Source organism: Astatotilapia calliptera, chromosome 18, assembly GCF_964374335.1.
Source record: "Astatotilapia calliptera chromosome 18, fAstCal68.1, whole genome shotgun sequence".
Lineage (NCBI taxonomy): Eukaryota > Metazoa > Chordata > Actinopteri > Cichliformes > Cichlidae > Astatotilapia > Astatotilapia calliptera.
Window position 1 is genome coordinate 17406862 of NC_137439.1, and position 25717 is coordinate 17432578.

The 25717-nt window shown below is 40.8% G+C and overlaps 1 protein-coding gene across 5 annotated transcripts in view; it reads left to right on the forward strand.

Annotated features, from left to right (window-relative positions):
* The window catches only part of cacna1eb (calcium channel, voltage-dependent, R type, alpha 1E subunit b), a 59506-nt gene that overhangs the window by 17147 nt on the left and 16642 nt on the right, over positions 1-25717 (forward strand). For 4 of the 5 annotated variants that reach the window (XM_080292204.1, XM_080292205.1, XM_080292208.1 and 1 more), the window contains exons 3-24: positions 4262-4365; positions 5559-5717; positions 8562-8752; positions 8930-9033; positions 9115-9230; positions 10234-10287; positions 11545-11625; positions 11815-12024; positions 12177-12289; positions 12663-12775; positions 12937-13068; positions 13319-13388; positions 13772-13889; positions 14478-14545; positions 14635-14702; positions 15054-15071; positions 18946-19713; positions 21046-21326; positions 21568-21700; positions 22458-22587; positions 25296-25355; positions 25458-25564. In XM_080292204.1, coding sequence (XP_080148330.1) covers positions 4262-4365; positions 5559-5717; positions 8562-8752; positions 8930-9033; positions 9115-9230; positions 10234-10287; positions 11545-11625; positions 11815-12024; positions 12177-12289; positions 12663-12775; positions 12937-13068; positions 13319-13388; positions 13772-13889; positions 14478-14545; positions 14635-14702; positions 15054-15071; positions 18946-19713; positions 21046-21326; positions 21568-21700; positions 22458-22587; positions 25296-25355; positions 25458-25564 — 3198 coding nt within the window. The remainder of the gene's footprint in view (positions 1-4261; positions 4366-5558; positions 5718-8561; positions 8753-8929; positions 9034-9114; positions 9231-10233; positions 10288-11544; positions 11626-11814; positions 12025-12176; positions 12290-12662; positions 12776-12936; positions 13069-13318; positions 13389-13771; positions 13890-14477; positions 14546-14634; positions 14703-15053; positions 15072-18945; positions 19714-21045; positions 21327-21567; positions 21701-22457; positions 22588-25295; positions 25356-25457; positions 25565-25717) is intronic. The other variant, XM_080292206.1, reaches the window with a different exon arrangement.

The window sequence follows — 25717 nt, forward strand, 5'->3', positions numbered from 1 at the left end:
TTCTGTTTATTTTCTCCCAAGTTAAACGTATTCAGAGTGTTTTGTCCAGATTAGTTCAGTCATTTTAAATTGTCTTAGTGGATCTGTTAATGTCCTTGTGATGGCACGACCACAGTGATGGTGCCACAGTGCTGATGATAAGCAGGTATCATGTTTACCATCTTTGTTTGTGTACTGAGAACCTCAGCTATCATTGTATATATTGTATTATCTTATTTATTTTGTATTTTTTGACTTTATATTCTGGTATACTCTTTTTAATCTTCTGCTATCTGTACCTGAGCTGTGGTAACGCACAAATTTCCCTACCGTGGGATCAATAAAGTCTTATCTTGTAAAAATGCTAAAAATTTCGAAGGAAATGTAGTTTTTTATTGTTAGTTTTGTTAATATTTAGCTATAAATATATATTGTGAGCTTCTTTTTGTCAGTCAGTTGAAAACCTCATTATGCATTTAAAACAGAATGTGCTATAAAATTGCATTATAAATTTTAGATGGGTAGTGGGAGTGGTTTGCCTCCAGGGCTTTCTAAATATCATAGTTTCAATTTTTACCTGCAGTTTGGTTAAATTTAAGCTCCGAGTGCTTGGTTTCTGTTAGCAAAACAGAGTTTTCCTCTTTAAACAGATAATATAGAGCCTGGCAGAAAACCTTGAGGCAAACTAGTTCTGTGGGCTTTTGTAGGCTGACTTACGTCAACACTTAATGTTTCAGTTGCATCAGCTTGGAGAATTATATTTCAGTGGCTTTCAAATTCATTAACGTTGTAGCAACTTGGTGACAAAACTGTCATATTGCTGCTGTTATAATAATATATAGTATATTCATATTTGTAGTTAATGTCCAGAGAGGCTGACCAAAACTCTCCTCTGTTTCTTGTTGTTTTTAAAGGGGGAACTTGGATGTTATGAGTGTGCGTGTCGATCTCAACAGCATTTTTACACCTTTAACAAAATAAGCTTGCTCCAGCCTCCAGATCATTTCCATAATTTGAAGGAATTCTGGTTCCAGCTATTATAGGGTAAGGTGGGATACACTGTGGATACATCACAGATCTAAGACTCTGACAGTCATGTCAACATGCATGACGCTGAGAGGACATGCAAAGTCCACACAGCCAGTGGATTTGAACCCAGGACCTGCTTGCTCTGAGAGCACAGTCTAAAGCGCTGCACCACCCAGAATTCTGATTCCTTAATTGCATAAAAGCACATCAGCTCACTCTCCAAGAAACAGGCCAATAGTATAAAATTTTTTTCCCACCAGGTTTGCTTTTTCTTTATACTTAGTGATCTATCTTGCCTATAACATGACAAAATGGTTTCTAAATTTCTTATTTTTTTCCCTCTTTATCATTCTGAGCTGCTGCATCCACGTGGAGATTTTACATTTTGGCTTTTATGCACCTGTTACTTAACATCTGTTCAATAGTATTATATAATTTTGTAAATATATACTTTTGCTGTAAAAATAAACCCATTGTTTCAAATATGAGCACATTCAATTTAAAACAAATATAAAACTATGCAACCAGTTGGCGACTTCCTGCTCAAAGAAGAATCTTAGTTTTTATAACCCTTGGCCGTTAAAGGCTGATGGGGGTATTGTCGTCACCCCGCAGGGTGGGAGGGGAAAGTTTGTGGTCGCAAATAATATGAATAACTCAAGAATGACGGAGTTTAAAATTGATGCCACAGGTGCATCTACAAAAAATCCTCTTCCTGAGTGGTTTTGTTTATGTTTGGTGTTTGTTTTTTTTGCAGATTTGTGACTTTCATGTTTCAGATCGACAAACAATTTTAGTTTTAGACAATGATAGCCCAAGTAAATACAACATGCAGTTTCTAAATGATGATTTCATAATGGAAACAAAGCTATCCAAAGTAACTTCTCCCTAAACCTAATAACTGGTTGTGCCACCCTTGGCAGCCAGAACTATCCAGTGTTTGTGATAAGTGGTAATGAGTGTTTGACATTGCTGTGAAGAAATTTTGGCCCACTCTTTTTTGCAGAATTGTTTTACTTCATTGTTGATAATTGGAGGGTTTGAGCATGAACTTGTTTAAGCTCATGCCAAAGCATCTCAGTTGGATTTAGGTCTGGATGTTGACTCGGAGCTTCATGACTGATGGCCGGACATCCTCCTTCAGGATTTTCTGGTAAAGCGCAGAATTCATGGTCCAACAAAGCAGCCCCAGAAAATCACACAGCGACCTTCATGTTTGACTGCTGGTGTGATGCCGTGCTAGCTTCACACAGGATTTAACGAGACTTAAAGCTTCCATAAAGTTCAACTGTTGCTTCAGCAGTCCACAAAATATTTCCCCCAAAGTTGTTTTTGTTTTTTGGCAAGGCTTTGTGTTCTTCTTGGTCAGCAGTGGTTTTCTCCTTTGAAGTGACATTTTTGCCCAGTCTTTTTCTTATTGTTGAATCATGAACTGTGACCTTAACTGACAGTTACTTTGATGCTGTTGTTTGATTATGTTCAGGATTCTTTTGTGACCTCCTGAATGAGTTGTTGATTACTCTTGGAGTAATTTTGGTCACTGCTGGGAGGGCTAACCACTGTTCTAAGCTTTCTCCATTTGTGGTTAAAGGCTCTCACTGTGGTTCATGAAGTCCCAAAGCCTCTGTAACCCTCATAGATGGATAGATATCAATGATTTTACTTCTCAGTTGTTTATTTAGACTGTGGCATGATTTTGAGATCTTTAAACCTACTTCATATTGTCAGACAGGTTCTTTTTGGTGATTTCTTGATTCAGCGGATTTGGCAGTAATCAGGCATCAGTGTAGCTAGTGAAACTGAACTCCAGGCAATGTGGTTAACCACAGTTGATTCATGATTACCTTTTCCGCACAGCTTTGTTTCCCCCAATAAATTAAGTCATCATTTAAAAACTGCCTTTTGTATTTGCAATATTTACAAAATGTTCTTTGATGATCTGAAACATCTGTGTCACAAATATGCAAAAAAGAGAGAAAAAACCCCAAAGAAAAAACAACTCAAATCATGAAGGTGGCAAATTCTTTTTCACTGCGCTGTAAATTCTTTGAATATGTTTTAGTTTGCAGATGGATGGGAACAGCATCCATCGTTGTGCACAGCCTTCAGTGCGGACAGTTAGAAAGGTTCTGAACGTGGTGTTATAGACGGTGAGCTTTCAGCACTTATAAAGCGTTTTTTTCCAGATTCATCCACATTAGTGTGCACATGGCCTCACTCATTCACTCACTCACTTGGCCTCTCTCCCTCCCACTGCTTTCAGGAGAGATTCTGCGTGGGTTTACACTTGAGTTTCTGCCATGTGCTTTCTACCCCCTGCTTACACACACACACGCACACACACACACACCCTCCCCCACACTCCTCAGCATTGTCCAAAGATTTTGTAAGTTTGTATATTTGTGTCTTCTGTGTGTGTGGAAACAAAGAGAGAGAGGTGGACAAATCAGGGAAAAATAATTAAGATGTTTTTCACAAGTCTGTTAATATATTAGCGAGCAAATTAGCAGAAGACGCTGACCCGCTTGTCAGTAAGAGCATTAACGGTTTAATTGACGTGGAAATGAATTTTTATGCCGCTATTATCGGTGCAGTTTTGTAGCTTTAGCTGTGCGATTGCTACTATTATAATTAAAAATAACAAAATAATCTGCTTTTGCCGTTCCGGTAAGAAACATGCAGATGTGATTTTTCTGGAGAGAGCTTGCCTGTCGCCTGCTCCCGATGCTGTTTTTCAGTGTTTGTGTGTAGGTGGAGGGACATCAATGTGTGCGTGGGCAGATGTGAGTAGAGATGCCTGCCAGGTGTATGTGGCTGTGCATTCTTTGTCTCTCGCCATGCAAGTGTGCTACACCGAATGGAAATGCTGTACCACTCACAGGCCTTACAGCTGTGGGGATGACAGCAGATCATATTTAATATTTCGAATGAGTCATTTCCAAAAGTGTCCTTCAGATGCATCCGTTTGTGCCTTTTTATCTATTTTTGCGCTTCATTTTTCAGACGTCACAGGAAAATAACATTAATCTCAAGAAAGGAAAGAAGTTTTGTACCAGATTTAGCTGCTAATGGATGTTTTTTATATGTCCCTGTTGTATAGTCTGTAATTTAACCCAAATGTCTCTCTCCTTTTTTAGGCCACCAAAAATAATGATAGCTATTAATCCTTGAAAAAATGTCACAATGTCTTTCCAGTGTAGCGTCCCTACCATCAAAAATGTCTTTGAATCTCTATAATGCGTGCCTCCACCAGGATCCTGGCCACTGCCGGTGCCCACATGAACATCCCGGTCGACCTTCGGACCCTGAGGGCTGTTCGGGTGCTGAGACCTCTCAAACTCGTCTCCGGCATTCCCAGTGAGTCAACTACTGACCTCAAACTAAAAAGCACTTCAAGGTCAAACACACAAATGCAAAAGCTGCAGTTTCAGAATGTGTTCATTAGGAAGAGTTTCATAATCTGGACTTGTATGTACAAAAACTGTCAGGATGTCACGTGAGTATTAACATGTAGGCATTACATGGATTTTTTTAGTTTGCCTTGTTGTTGGACTTTTCCTCCAGGAAGTTGAACCCGTTGGTCAATTTACCTCATAGTACGCACTAGTTCCTGGTCCACTGTTTCCTATCTGCCACATGTAAGCACTTCACAAGACACAGAGTAATTTTAATTGTATATACGCCGTAGAAACTCTTGTGTATTAAGAGTTTTTCCATTAATGACATTACTCGATGCTGTCCTCAGCAAGGAGCCAAGTAATCTGGAGTTGTGCACCTCCCTGAGCTTTGTTTCCAGGCTGTGGAAAATCCAGCCTTGACAGGCCAATCACTGGTCTTTTCACACCAGATCAATCGAGTAAGATAAGATAAGACTTTATTGATCCCACAATGGGGAAATTTTTGCGTCACCTCAGCTGAAGTACAGATATCAGAAATACAAAAATACAAATAAGTACAATCAATGAAAAAAAGTAAGATAATACACTATATACAATGGTAGCATACACAGTATGTGATTATGGATATGGTTGGAAATATGGAAGACATAAACTATATAGCTTGATACAGCTATTGTACCACTACTATTCCTATTTATAGACATGTACACACACATATGTACACACTAAATATACATATGTATACATACATATATACCTGCACATGTCCATACACATGGAAGGTCCATTATGCATGAAGTGGTGACCGAGTACTATAAAGTAGTGTAAAAAAAAACAAACGCCCACATAAAAATTAAGCTGGGATGTTGCATTGAAAATATGAAGGACCTGAAACTGAGAAAGCAGGGTTTGAATTCTGTGTGAAGCCAAATATTATTTCTACCTGCTGCAAATTTAAACTGATGGTAATGCAAATACAGTAACTATTGCTATTCAAAATTATCTTCATTAGCAGAAATAATAGAAAAGGCAAAAGTCCTTGACTGTTTTCACAAAACAATGTAGCTAACCATGTACTTGGGAACTTTGATTGTTACATTGTCTTTTGTGTTATTCTTAAAGACAGTATCTGTTTCTGTATAAAACCTCCAGGCCTCCAGATTGTGCTGAAGTCCATCATGAAGGCCATGATCCCCCTGCTCCAGATTGGTCTCCTCTTGTTCTTTGCCATCCTCATGTTTGCCATCATTGGTCTGGAGTTCTACAGCGGGAAGCTTCACCACACCTGCCTGCCATCAGACGACATTCTTGGTAAGATGAGAGCATACAGTACTGTGCAGAAGTCTTGAACCACTCCTCATTACTTTATATTTTACTTCCAAGGAGCCCAACATTCTTGTAATTTCTTAAAGTGGAGCGACAGTTCTCCAGGCTTTCTGAAGCTCTTCCAAAGTTTTTCTTTGGACATTTTCTGCTTTTTCATCCATTTGCAGTCCAGTCCTTGTGCATGACCATTTCCTGACCAGAGGAATATTTATTGGTTTGTTAAGCCACTTGTGAAAATTGACCTATGAATGATTAAGGCATAACAACAGATTGAAATTTTCCCAAAGAGCTATTAGGTGAATACTTGGCATATCTAAACTGGACAAGTGGAGGACAAATGAAGAAGTATCAGGTGTGAAAGAAAAAACAACTGTCTATAGACCTGACACAGGACCAGAGAGATTCATCTACTGCTCACTGAAGCCTCATCAGAAATGGTCTTAGACAGAATTTGAAACCTTTGGTTCAAATCATCACCATCATGTACAAAGGAGTTCAACAGTGAGTATCTACAGCCATCTGTAAAACACAGTGGAGGCTCTGCCATGGTTTGGAGCTGCGTTTCAGCAAAACAGCAAAAACATACCTGGATAGAAAAACACAGAATGGAACAGCATCAGTCATGGATTGGCCTCCCGAGAGCTCAGACTGCAACATTGCTGAAGCAGTGTGGGGATTATCTCCAAAGAGAACAGGACTAAAGGCAGCCAGCAGTCACAGAAGAGCTTTGAATGTCCTTCAAGAGGTCTGGAGAACTATTCCTGAAGACAAGACTAAGAAATGCCTGAGCTTGCCTAAGAGAATTCACTGTGGGCTGAAGAATAAAGGTGATCATACCAAAGCTCCTTGGAATTGTACAAACTTTCTTTTTATATAGACTGTATTTCTACATATGTTTGCATGTGTCGGTAAAACCCCGGCACCTTTTTCCAGTTTTTCTTTAAAAAAAAAAAAGAAAAGAAAAGATCAGTAGGGCTCAAGACTTTTGCACAGTGCTGCACAGAACACTGGTGAAAAGGTAGAAACAGGAAAAAGCTCACAGTGTAAGCATTTTATACAAACACACACACAAACCCACAGATTAAAATGCTTTTTCACTGTGGTGGCGATGTCCTTGCAGTTGTTATAGCTTTGAGTGCTGACAACATGAAATCCAAAGACATCCACAAGTTTCAAGGGAGAAAAATGTTGTCGCCATTTTAAACATCGCTGTAAACACCATGATTTAGAATCCTAAAATCATGATCAGTCTACATGTACTTTATACTGATTACAGGTAAATGACGCCTTTGATTGTATTTTATTATCAATTTGAGGGCTCACGTGCCGCCATTGTATCGCCGCTGAATTTAGAGGCATATTTTCAGGGTTTGTTTTGGATGCCTTGTAACTTACTGTGACTGATTCGCCAGGTAAGCTCAAAGTGTGATTTACTCATTGTTCTCTAACAGAGGGTGTGAACATCTTTGTTTGAGCAACTGAGGCCTTCATAGATTACAGTAGCAGCAGGCTCAGAGGTATTATTAGAGTTGTTGCTGGCTGATTTAGCTACTGCTTAATTACTCAACAACTACTCTGTAATCACACCACCGCACCATAGCATTTACTGTCCAACACAGCTCAGGGATGGATCGAGGTATAAAATTTTAATATTATAGCTGTCACGGCGTTCAGAGCAGGAGAAATAAATTGCTCCATTGTTCCCACAAAATTTAAAGCCTAAAGAGATGTTTTCAAACAAACAAAAAAGTTTCTTAAATTTATTTAAACCTTCTTCCATAGCAACTTTATAATAACAACGCATAAAAATATGAATCATAAGGCTTCACTAAATCCTGCTTGTGTCTCTTAAAGCGAGATTTAAACTAAGCAAAGAGATTTTTACTCCATCGGCAGATGAACAGAGTGTTAGTGAGGGTCAAGGACTAAGGTGAGACAGCAGAAAACAAAAATGTATTTCCAGTGGAGGATGGCAGTGTATAATGTACAGGTCAGTGATTGTTTCACCACAGATATTAAAAGGTCGTAGAGCGTAGAATAGCAAACACACTGGAAACACTAACCCGACTCTTCACTCTGTACAAAAAGTGTAAAAAAAAAAAGGACAAAAAATTGATTAAAACAAGCGAGCTATACAGTAACATGTTATCAGCTGTGTTGGTGTTGCTAGGTTGATTCTTGTAATGCTTTTCAAAGTGCCAGACTGGACTGTTTCCAGGGTTTATGCTGAAATAAGATAACCATCTGCCAGCTTCACCTTCCATTTGAGTGCAGCGAAAGAAATAAAGAAACACAAGAAAGAAAAACATTACTTCCCCAAATCTTCTTTAACTACTTTGATAACCTCCACACACTACTAACCTAGTACCTCAGACCCACCAGATCCAGATGTTACAGTGTTATATAGTTGAAGTTGGGGTATGATATAAAAATCGAAGACAGATTTTGTATGCCCTGCATCTGCCAATCATCTGTGAATATCCTCTCTCATAGCCAGGATGTGAGTCGTGAAAGCTGTCTTTATTATTTTTTTTAGCACTGCTGCTTGATTTTGTTGCCGTGGAAATGTGGATCCAGTTTGGATGCTGGCACTGGTCCGTACCTCCACATCTGTATTTTGTGGTAGAACTCGACTTTCACGCCTGTCCTCATTTGCCCTCCACTTGCACATTGTCTTCTGCACTTTAATGCAGACTTTCAGTTACCAGACCTGGGGGGCGGGATCCGTAAGGACCACAATCAAGAAAGCGGCAGTAGATGAATATCTGGGGTCATTATGTTTGTGCTTCAATAAATGGGCGCCGTGACATTTATGTTTCGTGCTTGTAGACAATGAGACTGTCGACTCGTCAGAGCTGGCATTTGCGTGCGGTGTGAGGAAGTGTCCTGAGAAGTACGACTGCAACGATACCTGGATCGGGCCCAATGACGGCATCACACAGTTCGACAACATCCTGTTTGCTGTTCTCACCGTCTTCCAGTGTATCACCATGGAGGGATGGACGGCTGTCCTCTATAACGTGAGCAGAAGCATTCAGCCTGAAAGTGAACCCTTAAACCCTTAATGCCTAGTGTTTCATATTTGATACACGAGTTTTTGAGACCTCTACATCGTCAGTGTGATCCCTCACCCCCTTGAAGGCTTGAGCACTGCAATGATGCTGAGTGTTTAATAACATAAAAATTATGGATTTCAGACCAACGATGCCTTGGGTATAACGTGGAACTGGATGTACTTCATTCCTCTCATCATTATTGGCTCGTTCTTTGTTTTGAATCTAGTTCTGGGAGTCCTGTCTGGGTAAGTGTGCCTCATTTATGTGAACATTTCTGTCCGTATTATGAGTGAAGACAGCTGCTTTCATATGTTTTATTTTTTCAGAGAATTTGCGAAGGAGAGAGAGAGGGTGGAGAACCGGAGGGCCTTTATGAAACTGCGTCGCCAGCAGCAGGTGGAAAGAGAACTGAATGGCTACCGAGCCTGGATAGACAGGGCAGGTACTGGGCAGCAGAACAACTTTACATCTTTTATTACAGTGAGTGTGGAGAGGCTTCAGTGACTTAATCCTGGATGTTTTGATGAGAAATGCAGCGGCTGATGAACTGAAGAAAAATGCTGAATCAATTAATCCATCAATTTTTTTTCTTTTTTTCTGGTCGTGGGAGAATTTCTATAACCAATTGTTTCCACATTGTTATAATACCACTAACAGTTCACTGTGGAATATTTAGTAGTGAGAACATTTCACAGCTGGACTGGTGAGTGAATGCTTTTGGCAATGTAAGGTTGAAACAAAGTGTTAGCCAGGATTCACTGTTCAGAAATATTCCAGCACGTACCTCCACCACAGTTTTGCTTCGCATAGCTGTTAAACAGAGTGAGCCAGGCTACCGTTTCCCCTTTATGTGCTGATACACTGAGTCTCTTCTTTTAATTAAAATGTAATCGCCCTGTTAAAAGCAACACAGTGATTTCATTACATTTTTGAAGAGAGACTGGTTTGCTGCAGACACCTTCAGACTTTTGGATCCGCAGCAGAGTAGCTGAGTTGAGTTGCAGCAAACGCACAGTGCTGTAATGGCAATCTACACTGCTAGGCTCCCACGCAAGCAGAGGGTGAGAAAAAGGTGATACTGACTCATTGACTTAAATTTGTGTGTGTGCTTATATACACGCGCTTCTGTGTGTTTGCATGTGCGTGTGTGTGTGAGTGAGAGAGAGAGAGAAAGAAAGAGAGTCGCTGTGCATGTGCAGTCATGTGTGCACGGGTGTGGGAGAGTGTGGGAAGAGAGGGAGAAAAGAGAGCGAGATATTGCGAGATTGTGAGCGAGAAAAGTAGCTCTGTCTTTAAGAAGGTCACACCGGCCTCTCGGTGCAGTGTTTGCATCAGTTTGGCCTCGGTTACAATGGGCGCTATGACTCTGAAATGTGGGTTTTTAGCTGTGGCTTGATTAAAAACAAATATTTCTGCATGTAACCTTCAGTTTTATTGTATTACAGAGGAGGTGATGCTTGCAGAGGAGAATAAAAGTTCAGGGAGATCACCGTTAGATGGTAAGTTCACATACTTTGCCCTTAGAATTATCTACATATACAGAGTGGATCAAAAAGAATCATCAGATTCTGAAAGGTTATATTTTTTTAAGTAATGGAGAAAGAAGCTCGCAGTAAATTTAAAAATACATGGCCAAATATAAATGTTTACATTTAAAACTTACCAGTGCTCAATGTGTCCCCCTCCTGAGTCACGACATATGTACGAATGATAGTCCCATACTTTTGCAAGCAAATCTGAAGTCACTGCAGCCGCTGCTACCTACCGGCAACCCCATGAAACTTATGAATCCCCTCTAACAGCACCTGTTTCGACAGGTATAGGTGAACGGCTGTGGAATTAAAGCGCTTCAAAATACACCGTGTATTTGTTGTGTTTGATACTGCAAATTTTGGTATTGCTCCGATACCAAGTAAATACAGGGCCAGTGCTGCCGATACCAATTCCGATGCTTTTAACTTAGAAACGGGAGAGCCGTGTGTTAATATTATTATGATGAATCATCACCAATTTTCATATTGTTAACACATTTAATGACCACTAAATCAGTGTGATCTTTATTTTTTCACAATAATTAGTTAATATAATAAACCACTTTTCAGCTTTTTATGTATTTTGAAACATTTTGTTTACTTGTTTTGGAGACCTGTAATGGAAATGTGGCTGCCTCTAAAGCACTTTGGATCAGCCTCTGTTGTTTAAATGTGCTATGGGCTATAAATAAAATAGACCTGACAGTCAGCACAAAAAGGTTCAAACATTTTTTTTGGTATATTTTTTCATTTCCAAAACAAAATAGTTTATTTAACACAATTCAGTGGGCTGTTTACTGAAGTTAGAGGATGGAAACAAAGTATCAGTATCGATCCAATACCAAAACCAGCGTCGGTATTGATACTATCGATATTTGTATCGATCTCACACTTCTACCATGGATATCTCATACATATATCTCCTAACCTATAATGACTACTCAGACCTTAAACATGACTCAATATTTTATTGATAACCTGGAGGTTACCATTGCAACTAAGCTTATATTAATGTTATATCAATTTAATGGGTTAAAAAACGGGAAGTGCCTGATTTTAATGAGTTGTATTACAGGCACAGCTGTTGCTGTTATGTTATTTATGTGGACCTTTAGTGTGACAGCAGAAGTCACCATTTCACCCGTTGTTTTCATTTTCATTTCTGACGTAAAGTTATCAAAGTTGAGGTTTTGGTAAAGTTGAACTTGTGTGAAACATCTTTAGTGCTGAAGAGATCAAGTAAGAAGACGGGTGCGCGGCGAGGAGCACCGGGGGATGAGAAGTATACAGACATGTCTACCGCCAGTGAGTGAAGCTTAGTTACTCACTGTCTTTACAGTAGGCTTCTTCCTACTTTCTTTACAGGATATCACCTGTGTCTGAGCTCTTGAGTTACTTATATACTGTACCTTTCACATGCATATGACTAACTCGAAAATTCCCCCGCCTCCCTCTGTAAAAATTCCTTTCTTATTCTCCCTCTTTCTCCTTCAGGCATGTCACGATCGAGAATGAATTTCCGCAGCGGCCGCCGCGGCCCCGCTGCCTACTTGCGACGTAAGGAGCGCATGTTGCGCATCTCGATCCGCCGCATGGTGAAGACAGACACTTTCTACTTGATGGTGCTCAGTCTGGTGGCTCTCAACACCATCTGTGTGGCCATTGTCCACCACAATCAACCCGACTGGCTCACCGTCTTCCTCTGTGGGTTTCTTTTGTGAATGTCTGTGCTGTTTGCTTTTTTTTTTTTTTTAGATCAAAAAAGCGAAATCAGGTCAGAAAATACCTTCTTTCTGGCTGCACCCTGCTTCATTCTGCTTTCTGACTTTTGCTTTTTCCCCCTCTTTAATCTCCAGACTATGCAGAGTTTGTTTTCCTGGGGCTGTTTCTGGCTGAGATGTTTTTGAAAATGTATGGTCTGGGTTTCCGGCTGTACTTCCACTCATCTTTCAACTGCTTCGACTGTGGGGTGAGGTCCTTCATCTCCTTTTCTCACTCTGTGCTAGAATATATACATTTCTTGTGCTAAATGAAGACTAGGCTACTTAACGTCAGGGATACAATTTCTTATTACTTGAATAGATTATATAAACCAAAGTGAACCATCTTTACCAAGAACAAAGGGAGGACTGGACTTTATACACACAGTGGGCTGATTAGAGATATAATAATCAACACAGGTAAAAATGATGAAGGGACTAAAACTGAGCAAGAAAACCAACTTTCAAAGTAAATTAGAACATAAGTGAGAGAACTGATGGCAAAACAAAAAGAGGATTTCTACATTGCTGCACAGGTGAAGCATACAGAGCTTGATTTTTTCCTTCTGACATGTTTTGCAGGTTATTGTCGGCAGCATCTTTGAGGTGGTGTGGGGTTTCTTCAGGCCTGGCATGTCATTTGGCATCAGTGTGCTCAGGGCGCTGAGACTTCTGAGGATTTTTAAGATCACAAAGTAAGTGGGGCAGCAGGACAGTTCACAGAGAAAGTAAGTCATGACAGCCTGGGTTGCACAATGGTTGTTGAATTTTTACATGTTCCAGCTGACAAAAAAACCAACTAAACAAAAAAAAAACCCAGAGGGTGTATTATTTTATTATTATTTTCTTTTTCCAGATACTGGGCCTCTCTCAGGAATTTGGTGGTGTCCCTCATGAGCTCCATGAAGTCCATCATCAGCCTGCTTTTCCTTCTCTTCCTCTTCACTGTGGTGTTTGCTCTGCTGGGGATGCAGCTGTTTGGAGGGAGGTGCGTACTGACATCCTTAATTGTCAGTGAACTCGGCCAAATCGGTTTTCCTTTTGATTTCAATAATAATGGCACCGTTTTGAAAAACAGTATCTTCTTCCTAAGATCTAAACAGCAGTTTCCTCAATGGTGTCCTAAAATAAGAGGAGAGGAAGCGATATGTCCAGATGAAAATAGCTCTGCATCCTCCTCCTCCTCCCATTCTTCCTTGGTCATATCTGACCCTGCTTTCTATCTGCCTCCCCTCTAGGTTCATCTTTGAAGATTACACTCCCACCAACTTTGACACGTTTCCAGCTGCCATCATGACAGTGTTTCAGGTTTGGCTCCCACAGATCCCCTCATTTCTGCCTGCTCTCCATGACACATTGCACCCTGGGATATTTCTCACCCCAGGCGCAGATTAAACAACTCTGCTCGCTCGCTCGCTCGCCACCCCCTGCCTCCGTCATCATCCCACACATCCATACACACATATGCGCACATGAATATCAGACAAGGGAAATGTGGAAAAAGTCCACATCATATCTGCTACACATCCGCTGCACTGTAAAAGAGTGTTTTGATCAGCAGACACTGTAATTATTGCCTTGCTGCCATTTTAATACTATACTTTGAACTGGTTAGTAGACAGTGACTTTGTCTCCTGTGCAGTGAATCTGATGTGAGCAATGTGCAAAATATTCTGTGAATTTGCCCACAGATTTTGACCGGCGAGGACTGGAACGAGGTGATGTATAATGGGATCCGCTCGCAGGGAGGCGTTCAGTACGGCATGTGGTCATCCATCTACTTCATAGTGCTCACATTGTTTGGAAATTGTATCCTTGTTGACCTCAAAAGTGGTCAGAAAGCGCTGATAAAAAGCGTGATGCCTATAAGTGGTGGAAGTATTTTAGATAAAAATAGCGACATACCCGAGTGTTAAAATGCTTAATATCAACAGAAGTACGGCGAGTTAAACTAGTATAAAAATGTTGTATCAAAAGTAAAATCTTCAGCAGAATATCCTCTGGCATCAGTAACATTGATGTTCTTTGTGGTCTTTATTGGTAAATGCAATTAAAATAGATTTGTAGGTGAGTAAAAGGTGAAAGGAAAGTATACAAGTGGCTGATTAATGACCAAACATACCTACACCAGATCACAGCAAGTACAGTAGGGGTCAAAGGTGAGTCAGCAGCTGGGTGGAGAAGGATCAAAACAGAAATTTATATTTGACACCAGAGAGCGTCTTTGGATGGAAACAAGTGAGCAATATTTAGCGCTTTGGTGACATGACGGCATTTGATTTCGCGCTTTGCTTGAGTAGTCCTGAAGAGCAAGCTAACTGACATTCATGCGGTCGCCTAAAATGTGATTTTATTTGTACTTTTTGCCGTTTTTGTCCTTGACCGACATTACGACAGACACGCTGCTGAATGTCTTCTTGGCCATTGCCGTGGATAATCTGGCCAATGCACAGGAATTGACAAAGGTTTGCACTGTTTTTAAAGTTTGTGCTGTATGTGACACACGTTCTGCTGTTAACCGCTCTTCGATTGCGGGCGTGGTCTTCTTCTTTAGGATGAAGAGGAGGAAGAAGAGTTCTTCAACCAGAGATACGCCAGAGGAAGAGACGGCCTGATAGCTGAGTAAGTTACTGGTCGACATCTAACAAAAAAATCCACGTTTAAGATGAGATAACCACAGTCTTCACAGCTCTTAAGTAACTGAATTTGAAATTGGACTAAACTCTCTCACAGTTCCTCATTCTCAGTCGTTTTTTTAGTGTTTTTCCAAGTCATTTTCCAAGAAGTGAAATGAAGCTAATACTTAAGATATGAATGCTGTGGGGAAACTGATGGTTCCTCATCTTACTCTATTAGAGGGGAGATGTGTTAAAGTCAGATTAAAATAAGTCAAGATCATTTATTTCCACCATGAGAAGAAGTTGTAGGTGTAAGTGTCAAATGTTTAAAACAGTATGTTCCTTATTTCTTCAGCTGCGCGGTGAATGCAAGGTAGAAAGGCATGTTTAACGTACTGATGCCAAAATTATGAATGTAAATTGAATGTGCCTGATTTAAAAGCATGAGTCATTTCCGACTCTCCGAGCTGCATAACTGAAACTCCTGTGACTGCCTTGGCTTGTGATTGGTTATGGTCAGCCTCTTTTGTTAATCAGAGGGGTAATTCTTCACTGATTTCCTTGCTCCTTTCTGCGACCTGGCGGCTTTCCCACAGGTCTAATTATCCCATAAGTTTGGGAGGAGAAGGGCGGGAGGTGTACTTCAAAGGTTGTCGGGAACAGTGGGAAGTCTGAATGTGTGACTCTACTGGGAGGAGGCACACTTTGGAGTGGGTCTGATTTTGACCAAGTTTGCCTGATTAGTGTGACTCCGGCTCATCAGAATTTCCACTGTGACAATGACATTTTTTGTTGGAGGGCATAAAGATGTTACGTAACATCTGCGTGTCCTGCAGAGGCACGTTAAACCTCTCACTGAGAACACTGACCTGGCTAGATTATGGCTGCACCTGTCCTTCCTGTGTTTTACACCTCAGACCTTTTTCACAGCAGATTTTCACTGTATTCGCAGGAAATGCACAGCTGCATTCAGGAAATCTAATGACGGCTGATTTCTTCTTGAGGAGAGTATTGTGGAGGCTGGCGCTCTGAATTAGCATACTGGGACATTTAATGGGCCACCACTAACATTTGAGCTATGACAAGTCAAAATGGCTGCTGTGAAAAGGGTCCATTAACTACAAATGTTACTAAGTCAGATTTTCCTGACCATATATAATTAGAGATTGATAAATGTGTTTTACCTTCTTCCCAAGTAGGCTTTTATTTATGGTGCAATAAGAAAATCAACTTGCAGAGGCTCAAAGCTTCTTTTTTACAGAATAGTTTTATTCAACTGTTAATGTCTTGTAGTCGTTAAAATACTATTATACAGTAATGTTGAATAAAATGACTCTGTTGGTGCTTTTAGGCTTTGGTTTTAAAGTACAAATGTAGCAAACTTCCAAGAGTAGACAGTACTGTGCAAATGTCGTGAGCCACATCTCGTTTCTCTATATTTTGCTTCCAAGGAACCAGACTTTCATGTAAGTTTTTAAAGTGGTTTTGAGCAATAGTTCTCTAAGCTTTCTAAATGTCTTCCAAAGTGTTTCTTTGGAAAATGGCTGCTTTTTCACCAGTTTTCAATCCAGCCCTTGTACCTGACCATTTTTAGAGGATTAAGTTTTGTTTTGGGTTTTTTTTGTTTGTTTTTTTATTTGTTTTTATTTTGAGTTACTTACTCTGCATGATTAAAGCATAAAATGCACCTAACTCAAGGGACAAACCAGCGTAGTGTTTATACATAACAGACATAAAACAGTTTAAAATTGAATCTTAAACTATCATTTGTTCCAATTTCTTTGGTTGATCCTACAAAAAACAAGAGACAACAGAGTTTGACAGACATAAAATAGCATTTTTCCACCAACAAGGTGATTTCCAGAGAACTAGTAGCTGAAAACTTGCCATGTCTCAACATGGTGTGCAGTGTGTCCGTAAAAAAACTGAAGAAACTGGACAAGTGAAGAAGAAGAAGAAGAAGTGGAAGGCCTAAAAAAATTATTCCAATACAGCATTCCAGTGGAAGGGAAGCAGGGAGAAAAGTCTGTGGTATTCCCAATAAGAAGTGCATGGAAAATCAGTGGCAACGGGTTTTATGAAGCAGTTATATAATACAAATTCAAATCAATATGTATGGAGCGATCAGGACACTGAGCATCTACAGCAGGGGTCTCCAACTCCAGTCCTCGAGAGCTACTGTCCTGCAGCTTTTAGATGTATCCTTGTTCCGACACACCTGAATCAAATGAATGGCTTGTTACCAAGCATTGCCAAACTTGATGGCGTGCTGAAAAGGTAATTCAACCTTTTGATTCTGCTGCATTGAAGTATGCATGCATCTAAAAGCTGCAGGACAGTAGCTCTCGAGGACTGGAGTTAGAGACCCCTGGTCTACAGCCATCTGTAAAACATGGTGGAGGCTCTGTCATGGTTTTGGGCTACATTTCAGCCAGTGGTATCAGAGGCTTTGCCAAAATTTGATTTTCATCCAGCATCCTGCATTATCTGGAAAGCATCTAAATGGCAACACCTTACTGCTGAAATTGAAAAATTAGAATTGAAATTTATGCGTAGAGGAGGTCAGAACAGAGGTAAAACAGTTGAGGCTCTGTCATGGTTTGGGGTGCATTTTAACCAATGCTGTTGGCTCGAGAACTATTCCTGAAGACTACTTAGAGAAATGAGAAGAAAACCTGCCTAAGAGAGTTCAGGCTCTGTTGAAGAATAAAAATGGCCATACCAAATACTGACTTTCACCTTGTTTCAATTGTATAAACCAAATTTAAACAAATGAAGGGTCACTCAGTATTTTTTAAAAATGTAACAAAAAAAAAGTATTAAAAATTATTCTTTAGAGATATGGCAGAGTGATGGGGAAAAAATCCTTCTGAACTTCTAATATGAACTTGTCTATTTTAGCTACTTCCAGTCAAGTCAAATCAGAAGCCGTTCAGCCAGGTTCCCCTAAAAAATAAAGAATTTGTTATTAGTGAATTAGAGAACAGACGCTGTGAAACAGAGAGTAGTAAAGGATATCAAAACAGTAGCAACTCTAGCATGCCATGCACAGATTGTAAAATACTAGTGTCCACAAACAGCTGAGGCTGTACTTCTTTTTGCTGCTGTTCAGCAAAACACAAGGGAGCACCGAAGGGTGTGGCTGATGCTCCCATTTGTTTTAATTTGAAATGACGGTGCTATATTGCGACACCACCAAAGTCTCTGCAAGCTGATTTGTTACCATATGGATCAGGACTAGCTGCTGCCTGCACACCTGATCTACTCTGATCACCAGAAAAACATGACAAAAATCCCCAAAGCGATGCGATGTCAGGACACGCCTGCATAAACTCTCTCTTACTGGTCTCGGACTCTAGCTGTGACACTGAATGTATCATTTGTCTGTTACATATTTGAATGTTAGTCTCGTAAGTGCTGCAACAATCGAGGTGCTGATTTGATGTGTATTACAGTGTTCTTCTGGCTCCATCATGTTGTCTTGTTATATGCTTGTTACGTGGCACTGACCAAAATGTTGTGTTCGATCATATCAATCGATCATCAGCCATCAAGATCTTTGAATTTTGAATATATTTAATGTAAAACGCCCAAAACTATACAGCGGCCTTGAATGCAAAGTGTGCATTATGATAAATTAAATGCTAACTTCAGTCCTCTTTTGGATTCAATTGCAAGTACAGTTTGTTTCCTCTGGACGCGTTTTGTTCGGTGCCACAGCAAATGTTCTGTGTATGTTGTTAAACACTAATGTCTTGTTTTCAAATAATCACTCATTGATTACATGGACAACAAAAGAATCTGAATACCAGTAAGTATAACTGTATGCATCTGTGTCACACAGAATTTCTCTCTTGAGTTTTCGTACTCAATTTCCCTTAGATGTTACACAATGTTTGCACCTTGATCCTGCACCCTTCGTTTTTGTTCTCGTGGGTTTTTGTTTTTCTCTTTTACTTTCGATCTGTCCTTACTTCTCAGGCATTGTTTGAGTTTTTTGGATGCCTTTGTATTTTTTGCACATTTTTTTTTTCATGGGAATTTTTTTTGTGTGTGTTACTAATCAACTAACATTATAAATTCACAGAAAAGGTCTGTCCTTTTCTTGCAACTTTTATTTTACTTGTTTGCTTTTTAAAATATATTATTGGTATGCTAAATGAATAATAGTGTTCATGTCTTTTTTGGTCACTAATTCCTTAAGATGAATTGCAGAATATTTATTTCGAGTACATTGTGGTCCTCAGTGGCAGAAGAAGACCCTACCTGTATCGGAAACGTGCGATCCACAGGGGCCGGCCTACCTTTCCAGATGAACCGGATGGTGCACTGGCTGCTGCAGACGAGCAGCCCCTAAATGGCTCCAATGCCTTTGCCAACCGCCGCGAGAGGAGGAGAAAAGTTAACATGTCGGTGTGGGAGCAGAGAGCCAACCAGCTGCGCAAACGGCGCCAAATGGCGAGCAGAGAGGAGCTGTTCAGCAGCCCTACAGAAGACACCGTCGAAACTCCTACCATTCCCCACCACCCCTCCAACCTTTCCTCAGAGGCCAGCCCAGCTCACCTACCTGAGTCACCGATGTCGGTGGGGATGCCTCTTCCCGAACCTCCAATGTCCATCTCTATTCCCATGCCGGAGCCTCCAGCAGCTGAACCTCTGGTAAACCTCAGCGAGGAGAAGACAGGAGGACCAAACCACCGGGCGGCAGGTGGTGGCAGACACAGGATGGCCCGAAAGTTCAGGTCCAGTCAGGCGCCAGAAGATGGAGCCCGTCATAGACGCCACCGCCATCGCGAGGCTCGTATTGAGGCGAAGAGTCTGGACTGTACGCAAACGCCACATGAGGTGCTACATATCAGAAGGTCGCTCAGCCAGGAGAGAAAAGTACTGGATGAAAGAGAAGAAAGGGAAGAAAGGGAGGACAAAGAAAGAGGAGAGGAAGAAGGAAGCTCAGTCCACGATGATGGGACATGCATCGTTAACCCCTATGCAGAAGTTGGAGAAGATTGTATAAGGTAAGCCTGCTCTCATGCATTTCTCGACTGGTGGAAAGAAGCTAAAGTGTTTTAAATTTTAGGTCATTTGCATCATTTTATGTATAGATAATATTTTTACCTTTTATGCTATGCTATGCTTAGAAATAAACACCAAAGGATTACGAGGTAGGACACTCGTTCAACAAATGCAACAAGGAAATGCGTATATAGATACCGCAAAGCTGTGGCACAGTTTCTCCATGTAATGAAAAAAATTGTATTGTTACTTGAATTTAAGTTTATTCTGGAGCAGTTAAGCAAAAAGCAAAATTAATTTGTTCTATAGTAATTAGTTATATGGTCAAACATTCTCGGAGAGCAGCAACATGGCGTTAATACAGAGCAGACCAGGTGTCAGTGACAACAATAAAGGAAAAGCTGGGGTGGATGTGGGTTGCAAAGAGGATTGCATCAGTGGTGTTGGGAAGGTCACTTTTAAAATGTATTCCACTACAGATTACAGATTACATGCCCCAAAATGTATTTTGTAACGTATTCCGTTACGTTACTCAATGAGAGTGACGTATTCTGAATACTTTGGATTACTTAATATATTATCATGCTGTTTACAACTACATGAATGTACTATTGCTGTGTGATTTATTACTTTTACTGAAGGTTGCACTCCATACCAATACCAACTAGATTTTTAAATCATAATATAAAATGAATAACAGTAGGTGGACATTAGGTAAGGCTGCGCTTTATGCAGCGATCTCATATAGAAAACTATTCCGCGCGTATATAAAACAGGTCCGCCGCTCTGAACCGTAGTAAAGGGACCTCTGGCTAATACGTGGGTTCCGTGTCGGGCTCATAACCGAAAACTAGCTTCACTTTGTTGTCTGGGTCAACTTTGCAAGCGAGAGACAGAGAGAGGCGTAGAAAGGCTGCTCCAACAGAACTTATTGTTTCGGAGGAAAACACGACCACAGTGTACAGTCGAATCAATAGTTTACTTACAACGGGGCTCGTCAGGCACTCTTTTTGGCTGCAGTGGTTATTATCATATTTAAATGTTTCCATCTACCGTTTCTGCTCGGTGACAACTCGTACTTTTCCACTCTCCTTTTCGACTGTAACGGAATACAGTTACTCATATTTTGTATTTTAAATACGTAACGGCGGTACATGTATTTCGTTACTCACCAACACATGTGCATCAGTTAACTGACGTGGGCTGCTCTTGAGGTGATCCGTTACCACCTGATTTATTAGATTATCATTGTGCTCAGCTGTACTTTGTGATCTGCATGAATTAATGCCATGCTCTGTTTTGGTGAGTTGTTTTTTTTTTTTTTTTTTTTACAGAGCTGCTGAATGCAGTGCAGATATTCCTGATCCTCCTCAGTGTGAACAGATAGTGGACAGCACCTGGTCAGAGCAGGTTGAGGGTGGCCACTCAGATCAGTATGAGCCACTGTGCCAAAACATCCCAGTGGAGACTGCTTTAGAGGCCACAGAGTTCACTGTGAGTGCTATAGAGTCAGAAAACCGTAAGGCATCCATCAAACGGGACAAGTCTAACCTGGAAGACAGCGTGACCATCGAAATGTCTGCACAGCCACTTCTGGAGCTCACACCCATGACAGGTAGCACTGTGACCACTTCTCATTGCAGTCCTTTGCACAATGCATCACAAAGTGGGATTTAGTGTCAGTATCACTGTACCACACTGTGTAGGCGTTCTTGACATCTGATAAAAGTGGCCACTAGTCTTTTTTTCCCCCTGAATCCACTGTGTTGGTGACTCACATTGTTCTTCCTTTGTCAGCTGTTCATGGACAGCTAAAACATTTTTTCTTTGCTCTCATGTGTCTGTCTGGGGTTTAGTGAACAATAAAGAGTTGGAGGCATACCAGTCTGACCAGAATGAAAATGAGGAGGACACAGAGGAGGAAGAACCTCCAATTCCTCCAAAACCTGTACCTCCAGACAGCATGTTCATCTTCAAGGCCTCCAACCCGTAAGATGTAGCCCAATCTTCCAAATCATTGATTATCTGATGGAATACAGTACTGTGCAAAAGTCTTAAGTCACCCATCATGTTTTAAAAAGATTTCAGTAGGAAAATGAGAAATAAGTGAAACATGAAACATACAGAGTGTATAAAGTGAAAACAGAGCTTGTATAATACAAGTAGTCTTTGTAGTTTATAGTTAAGAGTCAATAATTGTCATTGATGAAAATGAAGCCTCTACCAATCAGATAGTATTTCATGATGGATCAAAATCTGATGGCACCTTCTGCATTCATGATCCCTTCTCAAACACCACTGTGTGAAAGGCAACCCCAGATCCTCCACCATGTTTTACAGGTTGCCGTAGACACTCACTGATGTACCTCCCTCCCCAGCTCCTTCATGCATATTGACGATGTTGTGAACCAAGACTTTAAAATTTGGATTCATCACTCCATGAGACCTGTTGCGACTAATTTTCATCACAGTTCTTGTGTAATTCAACATACAACCGCCTTCTCTCTCCGTTTACCTTCCTTAATATTGGGTTATTAACAGCTGCCCTTCCACACAGAGATTTCTGATGAGGCATTTTAAGAAATTACAAGAAAGTTCAGCTCCTTGGAAACAAAAGAAATAAGTGGTGACTCCAGACTTTTGCACAGCATTTTAAATACTTGTTTTCTTCTTGTTTGTAGTAGCAGTAGTTGTTTCTATGCATGCCACTCACGCAGTTATATGCATCTTCTTTGTTGTAATGTAGCATCAGGAGGATTTGTCATTATGTGGTCACTCTCCGCTATTTTGAGATGACCATCCTGCTTGTGATCGTGGCGAGCAGCATTGCACTGGCTGCCGAGGACCCTGTGTGCACTAATTCAGACAGGAACAAGGTGAGCTCAGACAACATCTGTCTTAAAGACTTTGTTTTTTTTATGAAAATGAGATTTACACAATCAAAATGATCATCAAATCACCCTCAGATGTCTTCCAGATGGCCTGAAATGGTCTCATGAAACTGTAGTTCAGTGCAAGTCTTTTAGGTTTGATCTCTAGTTGACATAACACTGTGTCAGCAACAATGTGCTGTGACACATTTGCTATCGCGCACATACAAGGTGGCAAGCAGCCTGATAGCTGCGCAGTTTGTTTTTCACGACTTTTCACTCATCTAAGTAGCATGGAACGTGTCAAGAGTGACCGAATAAGGACATATGAGTAAAATCCACACTGTGCTTGGGTATAAGTCGAGTCAGTCAAGTCAACAAATGCTGACAAGTGCTCAACAACATCAGGTTACAACACGTAATTTAAGGGATTAAATGAAAAGTAGGCACAAATCCCCACAAATCATTTTAGATTTTGCACAGTAGCTGCTCTCACTCACCAGTGCCTCTATGGTGGTTAACACCTTCACCTGACATACGGAAAAGCACCAGTTTAAGCCTCAAGGGGTCAAAAGCTTGTGTACTGCTAATGCTCATTCGAAGTCTGTAAAAAATGGGAGGATTGCATCAGGATGGGCATCTGGCTTAAAATTTGTTCCATATCAAATATGCGGATCCATCTGCTGGGGGGACCCCTTGGGAAGTGAAGGAGCAGCTGAAAGTACCCGGCTACTTATGCTCACTGGACACTTCATTAGTTACAACTTGCTGCTACTGGGTTGGGTTCAGAACTTCCTTAATTTCCAGTGGCACAGATTCAACAAGGAGCTGGAAACATTCCTCTGAGATTTTGGTCCATATTGACATGATAGCGTCAAACAGTTGCTGGAGACTTGTTCGCTGTACTGCCATTTCATTGCATTGCAAAGCTGCTCTGTTGGATTGAGAACTGGTGACTGTGGAGGCTGTCTGAGTACAGTGGTGTACTTTTCATGTTCAAGAAACCATTTTGAGACAATTTGAGCTTTGTGAGACCAGAAGATGGGTACATTGTGGTGTGAAAGGATTGGCATGGTCGGCAGCAATGGTAGACTGCAGTGCAGGAAAATTTCACACCTTTACACGATCACCGCCAGCTCAGGATGCAAGGCAGGATGGATCCATGCTTTGATGTCTGTGCCAATTCTGACCCTACCAGTTAAATGTCACAGCAGAAATCAAGACTCATCAGACCAGACAATGCTTTTCCAGCCTGCACTTTTAATACAAGACAGGATGGATCCATGCTTTCAATTCGCTAATGTCAAATTCTGACCAGGCAACATTTTTCTAATCTTTTATTGTTCAATTTTCGTAAGCTTGTACGAATTGTAGGGGCACCCGATGTGGTCTTCTGACCATCTACTTCATTTGCTGACGAACTGTGCATTCAGAGATGCTCTTGTGCATACCTTGGTTGTAACAAATGTAACAAACTTCCTACCTGCCTGAGCGTGTGGCAGGTCTTTTGTGCGTTTCTACAGGAACTGGAGAGGAGGTGTGGCTTATTTTTAACTAACAACACTGGCAGCACCTGGGCCCTGAGAGCTCAGTTCCTGGGCGGTTCTTCTCCCCGAGACACCTTTTTGGATTTTGGTTACTCCTTCGTTTGTTCTCTTGCATTAAACAACCTTGCACATGCCATCTATTCAGTCATGCACTCATTTACACCACTGACAGTACTGACCACACAGTTTGTGGTTAGTGTAACTTATTTTCTTGTTAAAAATCAAAAATTTTAATTGTGTGCATCTCCCTTGTAGTCATTGCTGTGTGCCCCGATTTGTGACACTGAGCTACTGATCCCTTACTAACAGCTTAAGTTATTCTCCACTGACCTCTGGCATCATTTTTGTTCAGAAAACCAACACTCCCTAGATATTTTCTGTTTCTGACCATTCCCTGTATACCATAGAGATGATTGTGTGGGAAATCCCATTAAATCAGCAGTCTTTGAACCCAACACAGGTGGTAAAAGCCATCAGAGTGTGTGTTGTGTGGATCTTAGTACTCTTCAAGGTCAACAAAAGAACTTAAAGGGGCACTCTGCCAGTTTTGCATATAAAAATAAGTTTACTTACAGCACTGCTTAGTTTGTAAAAACAGCTTTAAGAACAAGGTTATTAAGATTATGTGTGGAGTCAGTTGACAGATGGTACCATCAACGTGAATTTTGGGGAATGTAGGATCCAGCAGAAGGATTTTGACCCCATGAGTCACTCAGCTGAATGGAATTGTTAAACGACATTACTGGAGCGTCTCCTTGAGGAATATCTGGGTTGGTTAGAGCACCAAACAACATGTGTTTTGTGTGTCAAAGTATGCAAAGTGACCCAGAGCCACACAGAGTAATTAGAATTTCTGTCTATAATTTTCTCAGTTGAGTAATTGAGTTGGTTACCTGGAGCTATACTTTGACACCGCTCACAAATGTACTGATTCATTCTAAGAAGATGTGTCCTGAAGCATTAAGGTGGATGAATCATGCCAGCTTGATGCTAGCAAGTTCATTGCCACTGGCAGGATGGGAAAAATGTAAATTTGATTTACTCTTGAGGAGCTTTACGCGTGGTTGTGTGTACCGTCACTGATACTAAATGCACCTCAGAAAAATCTCAAACTCTGGACTGAACTTTTAAAAAGTAATTTTTTTCCCTAATTTTGAAATTATCCAGGTCCTCCGATATTTTGATTATGTCTTCACTGGAGTGTTCACCTTTGAAATGATCATCAAGGTGGGTGGCTGAAACATTTTCTCTTCTTTCATCGCAATTTCAAAGACTTCACCTTTGCCAGTTTGTAACCCATCCGTGTGGATGTGTGTGTTCGTCCCCCAGATGATAGACCAGGGTCTCATTCTACACGATGGCTCTTATTTCCGAGACATGTGGAACATGCTGGACTTCATTGTAGTGGTGGGAGCTCTGATTGCTTTTGCTCTAACGTGAGTCACATTACAGTGCTGCCTGTCGATGACTAATGAGTGATTCACTGCAGCAAACAGTTTCTGAGAATACAGTATTGTATTAAACGACTTTCCCTCAAAGATTCGCACGCTGCAAGTATGGAGGCATGAGAAGACCTGTACAGCGCGGAG